At 36.2% G+C, this 21482-nt stretch overlaps 1 protein-coding gene across 1 annotated transcript; it reads right to left on the bottom strand.

Annotated features, from left to right (window-relative positions):
* Nucleotides 1–3738: 3738 nt before the first annotated feature.
* LOC145764383 (polypeptide N-acetylgalactosaminyltransferase 16-like) lies at nt 3739–19340 on the bottom strand. Its single transcript, XM_082575999.1, has 14 exons — nt 19239–19340; nt 18304–18446; nt 17323–17424; nt 16731–16798; nt 16438–16503; nt 15472–15593; nt 14857–15029; nt 13070–13173; nt 12369–12495; nt 11519–11611; nt 7412–7495; nt 7029–7167; nt 4765–4884; nt 3739–3912 (listed from the first exon to the last, which is right to left on the bottom strand). Exons 1-14 carry the CDS (start codon nt 19338–19340, stop codon nt 3739–3741), a joined length of 1617 nt encoding a protein of 538 aa, XP_082432125.1.
* Nucleotides 19341–21482: the final 2142 nt, after the last annotated feature.

Genomic DNA, 21482 nt, shown 5'->3' with positions numbered 1-21482 from the left:
ACTTTGCACCTTTGTCAAAAAAAGAAGAAAAAAAAATAGATGGTCACTACTTTATTGCAGGAGTCTTTAGGTCTTTCACAATAACCACAAACAGGAGCAAAACAACGGGTCACAACCGCAAAAGACCTGTTCTTTCATGTACAGCAGGAACCTCTCAATAAATCCAACCAATTTTATGCTATGATGGATTTAACAATAACAACGCATGTGAATATAGAGTAAAATATACGTTGTGAAGATGTAGTTTAGTCTTGGCCAAGTTTGAAAGCCATATGCGGTAAGACGTATTGAGGGAAATTCTACTGCGTGGTGCATTGGTGTCATAAATATCCAGTTATTTGGGTTTAGCTGACAACCATGTAGCCGACTGGTCTTTGTTAAGAGAAAACAGGGTTGAAAACACTGATTGCAGCTTGTTGCAACAATAAAAGGAATTAGAAGAAAAACATGAATTGCGCGTTTGTATGCTGTATTATAACGGAATAAAACATAAACTTTTACTTTGTCTTCAAAAATAAGCAGTTTGGGTTGTCCACTTCCACGTTCCAATGTTACAGGTTGATGTTTGTGAACGCATAAAGTACGTAAAAAAATAACAAATTTCATACAGCTAGTGACAGAAACACTGCCCCTCCAAATGTGGACTATTGTGTTAATCCGAAAAAAAAAAGGTGATAGAGTAGTACGTTGGGCGTTTTCGAGGTTTTAATGCAACTCTTCGACAGTTGAAAAAAGCAAAACACTCAAAATAAACTGATAAGAAAATTTCGCGACTTTGACAAACTTCTATTGTGAAAAAGTGTTGTTTGCATAACGCAGACATCATCAAATGCAGTCTGCGTGCGTCTGTTTATGTCGACCTCTGAACATATCAATTGCACAGAAAACTCATAAAGTATCAGATACCCGCATCTGAACATGAAAGAACTGTTAAAATATCAACTTAAGAGACAACGAGGGAGACACAGTCAAGAAGAAACCTGGAAAAACTTTGGAAGAGAAGTCATTTTATAATACTGTAAACAGATGACTGACAATAACCTAAGTTATTGTCAATTAACGTAAGTTATTGTCAGTCATCTGTTTATAGTGTTATCATGTCATGATGTTGCCCGAACCCAAAAACTAGTGCCCAAAACTGGTCATGATGTTGCCCAAAGCAAAAAACTAGTGCCCAAAATTGGTCATCATGTTGCCCAAAGTAAAAAACTAGTGCCCAAAATTAGTCATGATGTTGCCCAAAGCGAAAAACTAGTGCCCAAAATTGGTCATGCTGTTGCCCAAAGTAAAAAACTAGTGCTCAAAATTGTCATGATGTTGCCCAAAGCGACATATAAGGACATGGATGGAAAAGGATAAATCAATGAATACTGAAAAATTGGGGTATGCAAGTAAAATTAAATATTCCACATCTAAACTACAGTACATAGCAAATTGTTCATTTTTTACATTGGTTGAACATCAGAAAACATTGAATCAATGTAAAAACTGACTGGTTTCGGGACTGGGCGTTCAGGCGTCGTAAAATCTCCCATTAGCAAAGGTTCAGCAGCTGAAAATAGGTAAACGACGTTTATTGGTAAAGTGACCACCCAGACAACAAATCAACCGTTCTTTACATTGCTTCAACGTCTGCAGACATAAAAAAAAGAAAAGAAAGTATGTTAACCATATCGCCGTCTAGCTATTGGGAAATATTACGTTAAAACAAAAGCAAATTAAATTTGTGGAAAGTTGCATGTGTCAATACAGTGGAGAAATTCACTTGAAACCTTAATGGTTAAAGTAAGGGTGCGCACTGCGCAGTCTGTAGTCTGCGCACCTAGACAGCAAATCAACCGTTTATGGTCAACAAACGGTTGATTTGCTGTTTGGAGATTGACATACAATTAACATCTACAATATCAATAGTTTTTACACCAATTCAACCTCACCTGACGTTGAATTTACGCAAAACCATAAACTTTATTGATAAATAACAAAACTGGCCTGTTTTACATCGATTCAACGTCTGTAGACGGCTAAATTTTGATAACTGGGAACATATTAATAATATATATTCAAATATGCTGAAAAACACAAGATAATTACTTCATCGACTGATACATACATTTCAATCTAAATTAAACGATTGTTAACGTCAGATACGATCAACACTCAGACAATACTTGCATTAAAACTATTTGAACATTTGTAGCCACATAAAGATGACTTGCAAGACTCAAACAGAAACTAATCTGTGCTTTAAGATGGTAAGCTTGATGCGGTCAGCAAATGAAAAAGAAGAGGGATTGCTAAACTTGACAAATAGTTTTGGATTGTAGGAAGTTGTGAGGAGCTCGGAGATGTGAATGAGAATATAGATGAAGATACCGAGAGCAGGAGACAACTGACTGGTGATTGATCATGGTTGTATGCTGGTGGTGTGAGAACAATGGCTGTTGAGGTTGGAGTGGTTACATAGACAGCAAATCAGTCGTTTTTGTACATTGATTCAACGTCTGCAGACGAACTGCAGACGTTGAATCAATGCAAAAAAACGACTGATTTGCTGTCTGACTAGATGTCGGTTGATAGCGTTGATAAAACGTTCTCTAACCGTATTTCTTATGCTTCCACTAACCTTGTGTTAAAATGATAATTCTAAAGTCGATAGCATTGCGAAAATGTGAAGCAGTTAACAGACGGATTTTGATTAGTGCCTTTCTCCAAGATGCCGTTATAACAATAACATTTTGAGTTTTATCATATAAAGAAATTATACTTCCAAAAATAAAGCAGGTTTTAATGTCATAAGTAATAGTACAGTAGATGTTGATTAACATGAAAATAGTACAGATACAGCAACGACTGATCGAAAAACGTATAATTGCAAAAGACAATGACAGCAGTGACAGTGACGTAAGTGGGGATTTCGGGATTGTGCATTGTCTTAATCAGAGTGATTGCGTGGCAGAGCAGGTATATTCAAGTGGCTCACATATTTACATTACCACGTAAAACATGGTGATGCAGATGAAAGCACATAAAAAACATCAGAATATTGACAGGTTTGTTTGGTTATATCTTTTAAGGGGACTTCCTGTAGCATTCCCAGACAGCAAACTCCGTCATTTTATATTGATTCAACGTCTGCAAACTTGAATCAATGTAAAAATGATGGATTTTGTTGTCTGGGTGATACAGTAGCCGTGATGTAAGCTATGATGTCATAATCCCATTTTGTAGGTCTTAAGATGAAATGACAATTTCGTGATTTGGCCATGATGCGCTTGGTGCATGAAGAGAGTTTGTTGGCGAAGTGTGATGTGACGTAAATAGACGTTTACGTAGCTCTGATGACAAGTGCGGAAAAGCGATAACATTTCATTGAGCAAATATTCCACATCGTCAAAAACAAAAAGCAAAAACACTATTCAAAAAGTTATCATAAACAATTTTTGTCCACTGAATGTGGTTTGCACAAAAACGCAGCAGCCTACACCAAAAAAACATTCATAAACGATCCAGCACCGCGTATAATCATGTATAACAACGGTTCTACGACACAAACTATGCAAAATAGAAAAGAATCTTCATTCAACATCACAAAATCGTTATTGAAGAACAAACGTATAGTCTAGCTGCACCAATACAAAGTGAAATTCGCAACAGAACTTGTCATTAATACCGCATCGCACACCACAAATTCTGGCGATACTTTTTAAATTAAACAGTATGACTTCATTTAATTCTTTACTAGGTTTCTCCCAGTTTTAAAATTGTCCATTCTTGTCCATTACTTCTGCCGGTTTCATTATCACCCTGCGATGACTGGCAAGGTAACAAAACAACGCGGGAACTGTGAGCTTGGAACGATAAGCAATTCCCACTGAGACGGTGCTTGAATCTTCCGTCAGAAAATGACCAGCGCTGAAAAAACATTTTCTTGCGTAAAATTGATGTCAATACAGTGGGAATAAAAATTGCCATAAAACACGAGATGGTGAAGTACATCGGTGGTTTACCTAGTGTTAGAATTGAGCATTAAATTAATAAGTAAATAATTTCGATATTTTCAAAGCTATTTTCACCTGTAAATTGATTTTTTTTAATATGATTGCTGATAAAAGTTAATTTCGGATGGAGAGAGAGCCATTCCATGAAGTACAAAGTATGCAGTGAAAACAATCCAGCAAAACAACTCAGCGAGTAAACTAGTCCTTTCTCGCATTTATGCAGTGTCTGCAGATGAGCTGATTTGCTAGCTGAAGAGCAGCCCCAGATTTAAGCTCACAAGCGCAACGCTTCTATTTTGAAACAGGAATTGACCGTTTTGAATTCGAACGCTTGGTTGCTGGATCAGGCAGCTAAGAGTTTTTGATGTTGTTTTAAATCAATGTAGGCAGCGCCTCTATGTAGCTGGGCCCTGAAACGCTTTGCCAGAGAAGAGCTGAGAGCGACACATATCTTCATATCTATGGCTACATCTTTATGTAAAACACATATAGTCTTAAATAACATGATATATGTTCTTCTGGTGCAACCAAAGCTGAACTATCACAAGATGTTTAAGGTGATTCCTGCTTTTATTCCGACGTTTCGTCAATCAGACACGACTGGCTTCTTCAGGTGTGGTGTTGCTTTCTTTCAATTTTCAGCACATACACTACAGTATTAGTTGACAGGAATGGTTGTTGATCCAGTAAGTAAAACATGCACGAATGGCGATTGCTTGCGCTCTAAACTTGTACATTTAGAAATAAGCACTAGCAGCAATCATACCTGGCTGGCATCAGTTGCTTCACAGCTGTCCATCGAAATTTGAGAGGCGGAACCTGCGCTTTTTGGAACTGCGCATCTAGAGCCAATTCGAAGCTGGCCAGACGAAGTTATCTTCCACATCTAAAGCAAAGAATATCGCGTTAGTTAAAAGTTTACAACTTTTACGTTCTTTTACCGCGTGTTGACGTTGCAGTGACATCAACAATCAGCCCGAGAAAATAAAAAGTCTCAAATAAACCTTTGGTTGAATGAAAGTCAACGGCATCGAACATCATCACGTAAGATCACGGTCTGGTTTTGTTTCAGTTAGAAACTCAGATTCATTATGTCATGCCATGAAAGATTCCAAGTACACATATGTAAATATGCAATATTGACAAGTGTGTGTGGCAGTAGACCTCTGCCAAGTGGGAAGTCTCACAGCCGTTATTTGTCTATCAATAAGGAAACGTTATTTCAACAATCTAGGACATTGAAAGAAATTTATTCTACTGCTACAACCAGCGGCAAGCCTCAGGCGCTGTCTCCATCAAGAAGACCTTGCTAAATATTTGACACAAACAAACAAAAGGACAGATCGATTGGCGGAATGCGCCCACAAACCGGTTGATCTTTGCTTCTGAATAAATACAGCTTCTGTTATCAAAACCAGTCCTTCCCATATTGAGTCAAGGTCTACAGACGTTGAATCAATGTAAAAAGACGGCTTTTGCTAGGTGAGATCTTTCAATAACAGTTGTATTAAAGTAGATGAAACCACATCAGATAAATTTCGTTCAGCTTTAAATTAGGTTCATGTAAACGTGCTTTAAGCAAGAGTGATTACATAAACGCTGTGGTTGCACATAAATCCACAATATCCTGCACTAAGCCACAGCTAAGCTGAAGCGAAACTCAATCTATCCTCTGTTAGTTCTGCATAAAATGTCCAAGCAGTAAAAATGCACTTTAAAAGGGAAAAATGTTTACTTCAGACATTGTCGTTTCTAGTAGCTTTTAACCACTCATAGGTTGGAAATTGAAAAGCTATCACTCTTTTTCATCATTTTTAATCGAGTCTACCGTCTTGAAAAACGCTACCAAGTATTAAACACATACTGTAGAGCAGATCATGTGTGATTTAAAGTTACATTGCAACAGCTCTTGTAATAGCAGGAAAGTAGCATTATTTGAAACAGACAACAGCATCTTTTTTGGCTATGGTTCTTCATCTGCAAACTGGATTAATATTGCGCAACAAGTGGGCGCACAAACAGCAGCACGAGAATTGATCGAGACATGCACCTCAACTACGTTTGCCAAAAACATGAAAAGGTTCATTAAGATTGAAGGCACTTGGACCGGCGTGAGTTCATGTAAGAACTTTAACAAGACATTGATGGATTAAATCATTTTTCTTCTTGTATAAGCATCCACTCTAGCCAAGACAACTTAATCCTGTTTTGAAATTGCAGAGCTGATTAATTATTAATCCCGACATCATAAAAACAAAGTCGTGAATTCAGAGCACTGCGTGTTTCAACTTCAAAGAAGTGAAGACATGGAGTTTGAAATTACTCCAGCTGACAAATCAGGTCGTTTTTTCGTATTGATTCAACATCGACTGTCGTTGAACCAATGTCAAAAGACTGATTTTCTGGGTTGAATTGGCAAGGGAAAAACTGCTTCCATTGTATAGCATTGATCGTTGATCTAGCCCGTAAAATCATATAAAGGATTTTGCACTTAAACAATTATAAGTTTGACATAGGAGTCATCACTATGTGTTGTGTCGTTTGTATTATTGCATTACATCAATAAAATGCTAAACCCTCGTTGACTCAATGTAAAAGGACAAATTGTGTTAACTAGGAAGATGACTATTACACTATTCAATACTAAAATATTGATGTTTAAAAGCTTTAGACAAGTATTAAGCTCGAGTACGACAATGGCATGGTTGAGCAATGCGGTGTATCAAAAACAATCTAACGTAAGAATTTGTAACCACGTTTTTAAATCAATAAACCTCATTTGTTTTCGCAGAGGTGCAAAGGCAAGAAATCGTAAAACAGGAGCATTGACCTCAAAAAAGAGATATATATGGATGAAAACAGAGAATCGGTACTGGCAACCCTGCATGAGGAGAATTTTAGTCAGAGCAGGATGTTGTACATGAAAATCCAAAAGTCTAGAAAAAATTTGAACTGCTAGGTATTTTTACCCATATTTTCTAAAAATAATTTATTGTCAATATCAATTCTCGAACTCAACATCTACATCACCTGCGTCTGATCCTTTCCAGAAGAACAGGAAGATGAGGCGATGCGTTTTTGGTTATCTTTGTGAAACATGGCTAAGCACTGACCGGTGTCCGTAGAACGAATGCGAACAACATCGCTTTGTGATGATGAAGATGGTATTCTAAAGCAGAAGAGGTTGTACAATGTAGACAGCACTTCTACGCTAAGCGTGGTGTTTTGCAATAATTCAACATCATTGGATGTTAGTTTAACGTAAAAACAAAGTTTTAATTGCTTGCTGAGTAGGCTAGGCAACCTCAAAACTATACACTATTTCAATAACACGACTTTGATCTTCTATGTTAATGTGACGTCTGTTATAACGTACAAGTTGGTAAAACAGTTCAAAACCACGCCATACTTACAAGAGCTGGGGATACACGTGGTCTAAGTACCACTCAAAGCTCTTGCATTGCAGTCTCTTCCTCAATGCAACCCTCTCTGAAACACTGAACACATTGATTTCTGTTAGTGGCATTTACCGTAGCTAATTTCGGTATAAAATAAACGGGAACATTTCCTAAACCCATCCATGAAAGCCTTCACAGTAAGAAGATTAATTTCGCTAAAAGCCAGATAGTAGATGAATATAAATACTTCGCAAGTGTTTTAAATATGTAGGTTGTTGTGGACAATGAACTGGACTTTCAGTACAGCTAACAATTGTTCACTCTCACCACGGTCACATACGGTTCCCAGAAGCATAGATTACACTGTAAATGTGCGCTATACATTAATGCTATTGTCATGTGGCGTTTCGATCACAGTCTATATTCAGTCGCTTTTGAAAACTAACTCTTAGAAATGGTAGTATGTTCTCCATTAAGAGTTAGTTTTGTTTCTCGGCAGTCGAGTGTAGCAAAAATTGACAGCGATAGACACGTGTTTCGCCCATGAGGCTGGGCTCAACAGTATCGCACCACTAATTCATGCCACATGAGCTGACGCCAGGAAGATCGCTCCTTCTCAACTCAACAAATTTAATAGGAATAAAAGCAAATTGTCACTTTATACATCGTGTGATAGTTTAGCTCAATTTGCACCAGTAGAACGCATCACGTTATTTAAATTTAGTTTTGAAGTTCAAAAACCAAATCTAACTGAATTAAACTTCAACAACAGTCCAAATTTTCCACACAGTGCGTGAAGTTAGTAGAATTAGGGTAGCTTTGCGCTAAATCCAGCAATTTGTTTCAAACTCAGTAGCCAATAGTGCAATTTACACCAATTTTAAAAAAAGCAATAAATTTAATTCACAGCTGGCTCAACAAAAACAGACTGCAGAACGAAATTTGACGGTTTTCTTGGGCTTAAATAATGAATGAAAAACCTTAACGCGTTTGTCAAGAGAATTGAAATTTGAAAACAAAATTGTGTCAGTCAATGAGAATATGCATTAATATTTTAAATCGATTTATCTTTTGATTTGAATTACTACTTCAAGTTTGCTGACGGCACCAAGCAGGGTGAAGCTTTCCTTAGGTTTGGACATTACAGCAAAAGGTTAAGTCGTACAAAAACTACAAACTTCATCCAGGGGGCCGGAAGCGGGAGGGCGGGTTCTCCCCGGCCCTCAATTTTTCTATGGATGGGAGGGCAGAGGGGGCAATGGTGCCCTTTTAAAGTCATGTAAGCTACTGCACATTTTGCAATATAACAACTTCTGCTGTTCGCTTTTAGCCTAATTATAACCTTTCATTTTTGCCACAAAATTCTGTATCACAGTAGATTACATCATTATAACATAACATGATGCCCTTCCGTGCCATTGTTCTTTGTATACCGGACACTTATATCATTACTCGATGATGAGCTGATATATGAGCATTATCGCTATATGTTATCTTAAAACTTTAAAAAAATGGGCCTTTCAGCAACAAAAGTGCCCTTTTTTCATAATCCTGCCCCTCCCCAGTCAAAAATCGTTCTGGCGCCCCTGACTACATCAGGAAAGCATTTCTCTGATGCTTTAATAACGCCTTGAAGCAGTAAAACAAAAATGAGCCCTACAAATAGAACTGTGGAGTCGAGGGAATTTTGGCGCGCACGGAGTTGAGTCGGAGTCAGTAAAAAAGGGCACAACTAGGACTGATACAAAACGATAAACAACAAAATTTTCCATCATTATTCAAACCTCTTTTTTGATACAGCAAAACTATTTCTTTCTCAATGCTAACCTGAAAAATATTTTTTAATTGGACTAAAATCTATGCAAGTACTATTCAGTCGTTCCATGGCCACAACAAGTCGCAAAATGACTTTAAAATTAACTTTGTAGGCGTTTATTAACTAAAATTTGGGTATGAATGTTTTCAGTTCTTTGTCACAAGTGTCTTTGATTCAAATGTATTATTTTAATGATTCTTAATTCAAAAAAAGCAATAAAAAATTATCAACTTCCATTAGTTAGATGATTAAAAACATCTTGCAAACTACCTACAAACTGAGTTTGATGATTGATTTGGTGTAACAAGCTCAGCATGTTTAAATTAATAAATTTTTAATACAAAAATAAAAACCGATTTGAGCGAAAATCAATAGAATAGCAAATTAAATCATTGTCAACTAGAAAGGTCCTTGGTGCTTTGCAAGCTCTTAATGCATGAACAACTTGGTCAATGCAAATTACATCAAAAACAACACGCATTAGAAATGGACCATCAGCGCAATATGTCAGCCAGACCGTAAAGAGGCCTGTGTTTTAGACACCACTTCGCCTGATGATTTTAATATCAAAATATAGCAACAATAAAATGCATGTATAAAAAATTCCAAACATTATAAGTTGAAAACACATCATTAATGGCTTTTTAAGTTAGTAGATATTACAAAGAATGAAAAAATGGGCCGTCAAGTGCTGGATGGCACTGAATTTAGAAAAACATCCGTGCCCTTGCCGACAAATCAAACTGAAAGATAGTCAATAAAATGAGAAACAGTTTTCTTACAAAAAAAAATAGTGATAAAAAACAAGAAGCCGAATTGCGCAAGACTGCTCTGACAACCTTGACTATTAGACATCTCAAATAATTGCACATAAACAACCTCTTTGTAATCTCAAGAGAGTGAAGAGACTCTTAAAAAAGATGGAGAGCGCCTTAAGACAATAAGTAATTAGAACTGGCTGAAACGCTAATCTAACTTGACGTTCATTTGGTGCTCGAGGTAAGCTGTATCGATGAAGGATAAAACACGGAACAGATGTTGTGATATTAAACTTTGTGATTGGGACAAACTTGATTGAGTTAATTTTTTTTGTGATATTAAACTGCGGCTGTGCAAAATAACTCATCGGAAAATTATCTTTGTTTTCAAGTAAGTTTCTAAACCATTCGATTTGTTTCGCAATTTAAGTGCCCCAACAATCTCGTTTCGCTCTTGAACTAAAACACGTGGCAACCTCAGGGGTGCCGTAAAAGTTAAAGAAAGCGTAAGGCCCAGCCCAAGGGTCCCTTAATGGAGTGTCGCAGAGCTCTGGTGCGTCGTTTTAAAACTGTAAAGCCGTCGCAAGCTTGCATTAACTCTCCTTACGAGATGTCAAGATTACTAAAAAAGGTTTCCATAAGGTTGCTAGGCTTGTGCATTGGATTGAGTTGACGCACACAATGTTGATGCAGTTGATGCACACAACACGTACGTCAACTGCTCATAAAAGTCGGCAACCACTACCATTTGCATTTTTGTTAAAAGTTTTCTTGCCATGTAAGCTTTCAAATTTCGCTTCGATGAAAGTTGCACAGTTTCATGTCCATTCGGTTTTCACAGAATAAAGCTCCGTTTCGTGCTGATCAAAAAAAAACTTTTTGTTCCAAAACCCCGACATGTGAGATCAGTCATCATGAAAAGATGATGTTTACCGCTTTACTTCCTTTGTGCACCTATGCAAGCGAATTCATGCAATAACTCGGTTGGTTTTTTTTTTATGAAACGCGTTGAACAGGGAAGCAAAACTGTCTGAAAGAAGTCTTACTGTCTCAAAAGATTTTGTAGATATTCACATTGTATTTTCAAAAAATATAAATGGACATCGCGTTGGATGCCAGCATCCGTTTCATGTCTTCATTATAACTGCAATGAAGTCTGAATGGATACTGACGTCAAAAGTAAAAATGTGTAAAGTGATATTTTGATTAAACATTACTGCACGTCTACAGAGCTAAGATATTCCCAACAGGTTATATTACCGACTGGTAGATAATAACTGCAAATGTTGATAAGAGATAACCCTTGGTTCAGTTGAATAATACTCAACTCCCAAGTGTCTGCGTACCGCAGTGCTGAAACTACCAGGTTGCTGTGGAAGACACAGCCATCATAATAACAAATTTTTGTTATTCAAATAACAACAATTTTTTGTTGTTGGAATACACCCTGAGTGGTATTGATTCATTTTCAATAATTCAACGTCTGTTTACGTAAATTGAAACAAAAATCTATTGACTGAAAGTTAGTGTTGGCTAAACAAAGCTTACTCTCCGTAAGGCTTGGCAGACGCGGCTGCCCTTGCATTGTAGTAATACCGCTTGTAATCGTCCATCCATACTTCAGCAGTGCGTCTTGTGTTTCTATAGAAACAAATATGTCGGTGAGATTACTGACTTTAAACGATTTTTATTTTTGCTACAGCAGTCGTGACAGAGCACATTAAAACACTGACCAAGGACTGGAAAAAAAATTAAAACCAAAACTTTCGTTGATGAAAAGTAGAACACGCATAGAACAAGCATTTTCTGAATTTTCAATTCTACAACCAACTCTCGTGGGTGAGATTCAGCTAGAGTAGAGGAACATTTCGAAAAAAAGTGTGGCCACAACTATTTTTGTTTGAGATTTACTTGAATTATTGAGAGTCTACCGTTTTACAAACCCATCCACTACAGCAGATTTATTATTTATGAAAAATAGACGACACCACAGGCCACAGCCAATTGTGCAATCGTTTAACAGATGACCTTTCGAAATCAAAAATCCTACGCTTATAAGTACGGTTGAAGAGGCCTGGCGTAAATATAAACCAATGACAGACGGGGAAATGCTCTTAATGCACTACATGGATTTGTCAATTTAAAATCATAAATTAAATAGAACATACCAGCAAGGCTTATGATTAAAGAAATAGACAGTTTACAGAAATAAATGTCCGTTATGGTGACAGTTGTAATGGAACCAAAAGTAATAAAAAATAAGAAAAGAAAAATACATTTTTCTTCATTTTTTATGCCACTGAATATCTGTTTCCAAATGTGATATGGCTATTTTATTGATCTAATGCCAATAGGTATTGATTGGTAAAATAATAGAATTTAAAACTTATCGTCTAACCTTATATATGTATTCGCATTCCCATCTGGAAATGTGTACGGATGTTTTTTACGAAACACGTGACCGACTCTGCTGCAAGGAACTATTTCCAGACTTCCACCACACATCCAAACGCGGAAGGATATCTCTGCGGAAAAATATAATCAAAACCAGAAATCTAAGTAATGTATAAAAATAATAGAGCTAAAAATAAACTCATCGCTCAAAAAGCCGTTGAAAGTTGTAGCCGGCTGTTTAGTCTTCAACACTATAAACAAATGAGAAGAATCAAAACTTGATATTGCATCACGAGTGAGGTCATAAAAGCCAACAGCAACCTTTATTTAAATAGAACCACAATTCTTCTGTTTTGTACTGACTTTATTTTAATTAAAACCGTGTTGTTACAAATCGATTTGTTCATAATCATAAAGGTTAAAAGCATTATGCACCAATGAATAACATTTCATACTGCGCAGCAGTCTTACTTCAATTAGGAAAGCCTATGGGAATTTTATTTTAGACATAACGTCGTTTCACGGCGGAAAATACGTTAACATAACAATTTGCTATTGCCAGTGCAAATTCACATATCTGCACATACTCTTCCTCACAAAAATCATAAATGGTCTGTTTTCATTGTTAAACAATTAATTTGTTTTTGTACTAAATTTCTTCTCCTGACTTAAGATTCTTAATCTTTTCAGCATTCGGGTACGTACCAAAATTCTCGCCACCCCAGATGTTCATTTCTGTGTCGTATCTTCCCAAATGTTCAAACCAGGTCTTGTCAATGACAAACAATCCCCCGGCTATCATGGGAGTCCTAAAACCAAAACACAAATATCACCATTTTAACATCAACACCACACTTCAAAATACACTGAAGCATCACTAAACTGTGTAAATAATACTAATTTAACAATAACAATAATCAGAAAAAATGGCACCAGATTCAGTGGAGCAAGTTATTTCTATTCAAATTCTATTGGAAATTCTATACAGCAAAAATAGTGTTTTGCAATGTGCACACCACAATTTTTTTAATACCAACTAACTAAGTATTTTTGTTCAGGAATAGATATCATTATCATGATCAGTTATAATAGTTATCATTATTATAATAAATCATTTCAATATATATACTGTACTGAGATAAATTCAGCACAAATTCAGCGCGCTTTTTGATGAAAAAAATAAGTCACACAAGTCAGATTGAGACAAAGCATATAGGCTACTGTAAATTAAGAACGCTATTATCTGGATGACGTCATAAAATGCAGTCATCAAAAGATGACATTGAAAATATGGCTTGCAAGAAAAGCATATGCTGGCGAGAAACGTCACGTCAAAGTTACGTCACAAGATCACGTTGATTTATTTTAAAACTTTAAAAGGTTTGACAATTGACATGCATGCGTCAAACCTGGTAAAATAAATTGCTCGCATGTCTCTGTTTGGCAACAGATAAGATTTTAAAAGAGCGAAAATAGCTTTGAACCTAAAATTGCACTACAATTAATGGCTTGAAATTAACGCTTTTATGCGGAGGCCCGTAGGCATTTAACGTATAATCGACCACCACGCCTACAAAGCATAATGTAGAAAAAATTAAAACTTTTCTATAGTTTAATAGGCTACCGATCAAATGCAATAGCAGTTAATACGCGCAAACAGGCACAAGTCGAAGATCAAACATCGATAAATCTGTCGTGCTAAACCGCTTCGAACCATGTCACACCGAACTTGTTTGTCATCGAAAAAAATTCAGATATGTTACTGGGATTGTAAGACACTCGGGAAGTAGCGAAGGAGTCGTAAATGCTGATGTAAAATTTACAACGAAAATGATGCAAACAAAATAAACGAACAACAGTCGTCAAGCAGGGAGGTTTCATGTTTGTTCGGAAAGGCGACTTTTGTTGAACGAATAAATTTACTGTGCAACTCTACAAGTGTGTCTTTGAAAAGGCGTTTTCTTTGTTTGGCTTATCTTATGATGATGTCAAAACTAGACAACATATGCTTACACAAAATTTCGTGTGAAACGCCCACGGCAAACTTAGATAGAGCGCGAATAAATTCAGCCACAACACCGCATTAAAACAGGCTAGCTTAGATCGCCAGTTTGTCTACAAGAATATGAATTCCAACAACACTGTTGAAAACACTTAGTTAATGAATTACTGCTATGTGATTTCAATGAAGAAATGACGTTAAAGAACACAGTGATATTTTGATATACTCGACTTGACTGCAATTTATTCTGAAGAAACTACTCCGCAGTCAGGAACAAAAATACCATCACTAAAACTCAATTTTTTTTAATAGGCTGTCATGTAAAACATTGCTGTATTTTTTTATGCAATAACAAGTTAGTGTTAGCTTGCATAATAAGACTACTAGCAATTATATAGCAGCTAGTGCCACATCCAAAGCACAAACCATGCCTCTATACCACTAAACTAACAAACAAGAGTTTAACTGGTGCCAGATCGCGCAAACTCACCGTATCGGTTCCATTGGGTCTTCGCGTTCTCGCAGTTGCTTCACAGAAAGCTTCTCCCACTTAAAGTGCAGGCTCCAGTCGAACCCCCCTCTCAAATCAGCAGAGGCAGCGGCGTAACGAAAGCTGTCCATATTGATCACATCTATGACGGGGCTAACCACCCGCGTGCGATTCTAATGAAATGATTTTCACCTTAGAAGCATAATTTTTGGAACAACTGGTTAATCTAATCAAAAAATGAAGAACCCAAAATGTAGATAGGCAGGCCTACTGAACTCATGTGCAGCAAACGTTTCGAAAACTGAACTATCTTCAGTTTCACTGCTATAAATAGCATTGAATCATTGTAACTTGATCGTAGTGTTTCTTCCTTCAAAACCTAAGCTGTTTTGTCACTTGAACTATCGAGGCTGTAAGCTACAGTGTTATATCGTTATTTCACAATAAAACCATTGCAATATTGCAAGCTTAGAAACTAAAATAAATCTGCTGTGACTAAAATACACGGAGTCAACCAATCGACCATTGACGATCAAAAACGTACATTTTCGAGAAAATACAAAGGATAGGTATTTCACAATTCAAAAAGGAATATATATAAAATAATCTACTTACTTCAGAAACACGTTGTAACATGGGGGGCAGCCAACCCACATTACATTCACAGTGCGAGTCCAAAAATGTTAAAATCGAACCAGAAGCAAAGTCAGCTCCTTTAACACGAGATCGGATGAGACCTGAAGGCGCAAGTTGAAATAGTTCAACAAAAGCTCGAAGACCAAACATTACCGACTGGTTGAGTAGCCTCGAGTCAGCCAGTAGCATTCTGCAAGTATGATAATCTTCCAAGATTGCTTCAAAAGAAGCTTTCTAAGTTCCGATATAATTATTCATTATTGTATTACAAAAGTAATTGTAAGAAAACGGTGCACGGTCGTTTGGTCGACAGACATTTGGTCGACAGGACGTTTGGTCGACAGGACGTTAGGTCGACAGAACGATTCATTTTTGGGTTAGGGTTAGGGTTAGAGTCAGGGTTAGATTAGGGTTATGGTTAGTTAACTAACCTAACCCTAAAATAAATCGTTCTGTCGACCTAACGTCCTGTCGACCAAACGTCCTGTCGACCAAATGTCTGTCGACCAAACATCCTGTCGACCAAATGACCGGGTACCAAGAAAACTAGGTGGAAGCAACCAAGAACTGGAAGTATGTCGGAAAGACTGTAAAACAGGCGCAGCATTGCTAGCGAGGCAAACGTCGAGTTTCACACACGAAAAATGGAACAAGCGCATGATGATGACGTGGTACAACGTCATTTACCGTCGCAATAAGGCGACACATGTTTATGCAATTGTGCCGTGTCAAACCGGCACTCTTTGAACGTCGTACCATGGCGCTCACCACTCGAGCATGCAGCTGACACTGTGGCAGCTTGGCGGAGTAAGACGGTGTAATGTGCGCATATCATCGATAGGAATATAATACGATACAGCAAAACTGGCCTTAACTTTTGCAAGAATAGCAAAAAATAACAATATTTATTATTCATGTAAAGATAGCTTCTGTTACAACACTTACCTTCTCTCTTCACATTTCTCAAGCACTTAACTTTGGGGAGAGCAGTTAGTTTGATGCAATCGTCAGCTACAAATAACATTAGCACCTTAAAGACGTGGATGCGAGAAATAACACGCTAAAAGATGGCCAAAGAAGAAAAAAGGAAGTTTGCTACTTGCCGTTTCAGTAGTTTTCTTAAATTTCGCTTTAACACATTCATAAAAAAACATCTTGAAAAAAGTATCAATAAAGGGCGTTTCAAAAGCCAAATTTTAAACTAATTCAAAAACTGTTAACCCTGCTGCTATACTCACGGTCGTCGCTATAGTCGTCCACAAGAACAACTTCTTTAATCAATTCTGAAGGACTCCGGTTCAATACGCTGAAGCATAAGATAAACCACTTACAATTATCTTCAACAGTAACAAAAAATAAAACTAATAAGATACGTGGATAGAGCGATGTTAGTAATATTATTAATACACAGACGTTTTAATTAATGCAACAAAAACTTTAAAAAAAATTTGACTTTGAAGGAGATAAAAAGAGGAGGTGTTCAAAAAAGATTGAAACAACATCTGTACAATGAGGCAGAGAAGGTTGGACTGAAGGAGAAAGATGCGATTGGAGGAATGAGATGAAGAAAAGAAAAGACAATCGTTCCATGAAAAGAATCGGCCATCTCCATCAGCGGGTACAAAATCGACCTTGAAGGATGATAATGAAACGGAAGATACAATTTTACAAGATTCAAGTGGCGTATTAGGACATTCGAAGACAACAATACGTTTTGTTTAGTGTCTAAAAGATACGAGACAAAGAAGATGGAAAAATTACATTTCAGTTTCTGAGAAAGCTCTTTGTGGAATATATAACACAAACTAATTATACTGCAAAGATAACCACCTGATAATAGTTCGTAATAACGTTGACCTAGCCTCATTGTGAAACGTAATAATAACACTTGTGGAAGGAAGAGATTGAATGTCATATTCTGATTTACGACACCTGAAAGCAATACAATATCAGGTAAGCAAGAGAGCTATTCTTTTATGATTTTTTTCCGAAGCCCTTAGAAATTTGCCACGACACCACCTGTATTTGTACCGAAGCTAAAACAATAAAACCAACCACAACCGAGTGTAAAAGTTTCTGCAAACGAAATCAGACAACACACTTAATCATTGTGACGACAGAGGTAAGTTTCAATAGAAACTTAGAGAAAAACCCAAAAATTATAAATCAATCACAATGCATTAAGCTAGTGACTTTCAAACGGAGGTTTATAAAGTGTACTGTATACTGGAGACCAACATACAGTGCATATACTTTTCTAGTTCGAGCATGAAGCAAATAGGCTGTTTAGGTGAGTCTTAAATTGGTGGCAAAATACATCTATGCTCAATTCTTTTCATGTCATATCGTATCACAGTGCTGATCACGAAATGGTGAATTATGTTGTGACTGAACAACGATTTTAGTTTGCAAATGAACCAAATGACGTTGCTCACAACAAAGTTTAATAAGGAAAAAAAAAAAAAAAACGAAAATCTTTTATATAACTGTTGGTTCAACCCTTAACATAGAAATGCGGTAATATACAATTCTTTGTATTAGAAAGATTGCAAGAAAAGATTTTTTTTAGGAAAAAAATGTAATCTTTCAACGCAGTCCGAATCATGCACAACACATATAGCCTACAGATCTACAGGTTGTGAATACAACAAAACAAACGACTTTCCATTTTCATAACGCTCTGTACATATCACAAAATATGTAATCAAACACTTCAAACATATATAATATAAAAATTGTCAAATTTCTATCAAAATTGTTTGACTAATGATACTTACTTTACAAAACAATATCACCGAGAAGACAACTTACCCGGAATATCGAGTATCTGGAATGCTCCTATCGACAGCCTCAATATCGCTGCGTTGTTGATTAAACGAATTTCGCTTGTATGGATCATTTGTGTACTTCACTTGGTTTTTAATATACACTTTCCCGTCAAAACCAAATTCCTCCTAAAACAATGCAAAAGTCATTTTGTTTTTTGTCAATAGCTTTTCTTGGAAGCTAAATTGTACAAGCTGCAGTACTGTAGCGACAATACAACGAAGATGTCAACCAATAAAAAATGTAGAAGTCTAGAAGACGTTATGAGTTTGATGGTGTGGATGAGCGATTCGAGAGGTAGTTAGGTAATGTCAGTAGCTGCAATGGCCAAGATGATAATATAAATAAATATTAATTATCAGTCATTTATAAAACTGATTTTTGTAAGACAGTACCAATAAAAAGTACCTAATCATTAAGTTGAGAAATACACTTATATATAAGTATAATTCTCTAGTTATGAAATCTGTGAACTGCAATAGTCTGGAACACTAGCAAATCTAGAAAGAACATTTGGGGGGGAAAGAAACTGTTGGGGGTGAAGCAATTGAAGCATCATAATCCAACATGAATTATAATGGGTTTAAAACAGTGTAATAGTATTGAAACACATCAATTTTTGGAGGTGCAATTGTCCCCAGGTCCCCTCGTGGCTACGTCCCTCGCCTGGTTACTCATTTCAATAGCTTAATGATGCCACTGGTAGAGAACTTTTTTTATATTAAAATGCTGTATCTACTGGTTGCGAGCTACAGAATAAAGAGCTGCCTTTGATGTGTATTTCTAAATGGTGTTAAAACCATTTTTTGCCTTATCTTCCCCTTTACAAAACCAGGGGTTTTGTATTTGGGCTGTCAGATTAATAAAAACAGAATAGAGAAATTGTTCAAAATACTATATAAATAAGTAAACATACTTACTTCATATGGAATACGAGAATTTCGATTCCGTACATATATTAGAAGGGTTAATGAAATAAACAAACCAACCGATAAACGAAAAAACTTTTTCCACAAGCGCATATTATTTTACAATATTTCAAACAGACTTTATATACAATTTTTTATTACATTCTTCATTACAGACACACAAGCCTCATTTCAAATATCTATATTAAACAAAAGTTACAGGATAAATATTTAGAGATAGCTTAGGACAGTAAGGTCATTCCACATCAAATCATCCAAAAATATTACACTTTTTAACCATTTGTGGACGGATGTATATGCACGAGAAGTGTTTGCAATAAAACGGATGACGTATATTATATATACAATTATACATAGGCCTACGCATTTCAACTGTTGATAAAAAGACAGGTGCAAATTATACATCTACGCAAAACTTTTAGCAATTTTTAATTTTAATATTGGCAACACTATATATGATGTTGTGCACTGGGGAAACCACCAACCTGAAAAACCATTTAAAGACAAAATTACAGTAAAAATAAAAAGTTTCTATAAAATTAATTCCGTCTCGTAAGCTAAGCGAAATAAAAATAGCTGACGTCCTTAAGTAATTAACATCATCCTAACTGAACTTTTCAAACTTGGTTTTTATATGATTTGTAAAGATGAGTAAATTTCAAACTTCAGTAAAATCGAATCTGTAGTTTTTGAGATGCAACTTCCTGATTTGGGGCAAAATAGGGCCTCGTCTAATTTTAAACTTTTATATCTTAGCAAGCACCGTATATATATATATATACAGTCAATAAAATTGGTGTCATTGTTAATCGGTAAAAATCCATACTAGAAAATATCCAAATGGAAAATATCCTGCTAGAAAGCATTCATACAAAAAATGACAAGTTTTATTGTAATGACAGCTACCACACAGTTTATGACACCTGCAATGGAGAAGAAATGGAGTGGAGTGCAATGAAATGGAGAATAGGGATAAAAACAATTGCTGCGCGGAAACAATCGGCCACCCCCACTAGTGGGGAACAAACCGACGATGGATTATGATGATGCAATCATATTTAGGGTTAGTTGGAACACAATTGTTATAATATATTGCTTTTCTATGCAACATTGTTTGTCTTGAATTCAGTTTGTTTTACATTAAGTTTTTTGTGTCTTGTTTTTACCCATTTGTACAATATTTTGTAACAGACGCAAAATGGTTAATATCACAATCAAACACTAGAAATAAACTCAAGGAAACATTCGTCAAAAGAATGTGTCAGAAGAACTTGTCAGAAGAATAGTCACAATGTACCAAATACAAAGATTAATGGTTATGCTGCAGTCAGGTTGTGCTAGTTGGCAAGTAACAACATGACATTGAGTAGTTACTCATAATATTAATAAAGTAAACTCCATTTTAGCCAAACAATGGGAGCTGGTGTACAAGTCTTCACCCTGGTCACAAATGCTAAAATGTGATATATGTCAATAACTGAAATCAACCAATACACATATAGGGTGAAGTGTATAAACACTAAACAGTATACATAAAGCAAAAGTAAAGTGGTTTCACCCTATATTTTTGGTCGATATCAATGTATGACGTTGTGATATTTTTGCCAGGACGGAGCCGGAGACTTGTACAACAGTTCCAAAAAATGTTTTTTCAACTTTAGTAGGCTAATTGATAAATTGTTGTTGATAAAATGCTAATTTGATGTATGATGCTGTTTTTGGGTTTTGAAAGACTGGCCTGGTGAATATAAAAAACTTTAGCCTGCTTTTTGGCCTCTAAGCTCCTTTGTTTTTCCGGCGACCAAGCATGGCCCACTAGAGCTTCATTCCGGTGGCCATATTCTCACGTCCGATAGCCAATATAAAGAGTCTATTAAAAATTTGTATTTCTAAAAATCAGTCAATTGATATCGTGTTTTTGCGATCACTGAGGTAAGAACAATGCAAACAAGGCCCTGAAGCATATTTGCAGTTGTATTTAAATGCACTGCTTCCCAAGTAGATGTAGTGTAAAGCTCTGCCATGATTTTGGTAAACCTAATATATATCTGACATTTTGCCAAAAATGACCTTTTTGCATTTTTCTATGTTTAAAGACTTCATGTATCTCCTGACAAAATTTGTCCCCCAATGTAGTAGCCTATGGTTTTCAAGATAATTGGTATGTAAAACCTAACATATTCTAATCTGTGCATAAATAATTTTCTGAAACCTAACATATTCATCTACTCTAAT

This window comes from Aplidium turbinatum, chromosome 2 (assembly GCF_918807975.1).
Source record: "Aplidium turbinatum chromosome 2, kaAplTurb1.1, whole genome shotgun sequence".
Taxonomy (NCBI): domain Eukaryota; kingdom Metazoa; phylum Chordata; class Ascidiacea; order Aplousobranchia; family Polyclinidae; genus Aplidium; species Aplidium turbinatum.
This window is presented reverse-complemented; position numbering and strand designations above follow the sequence as displayed.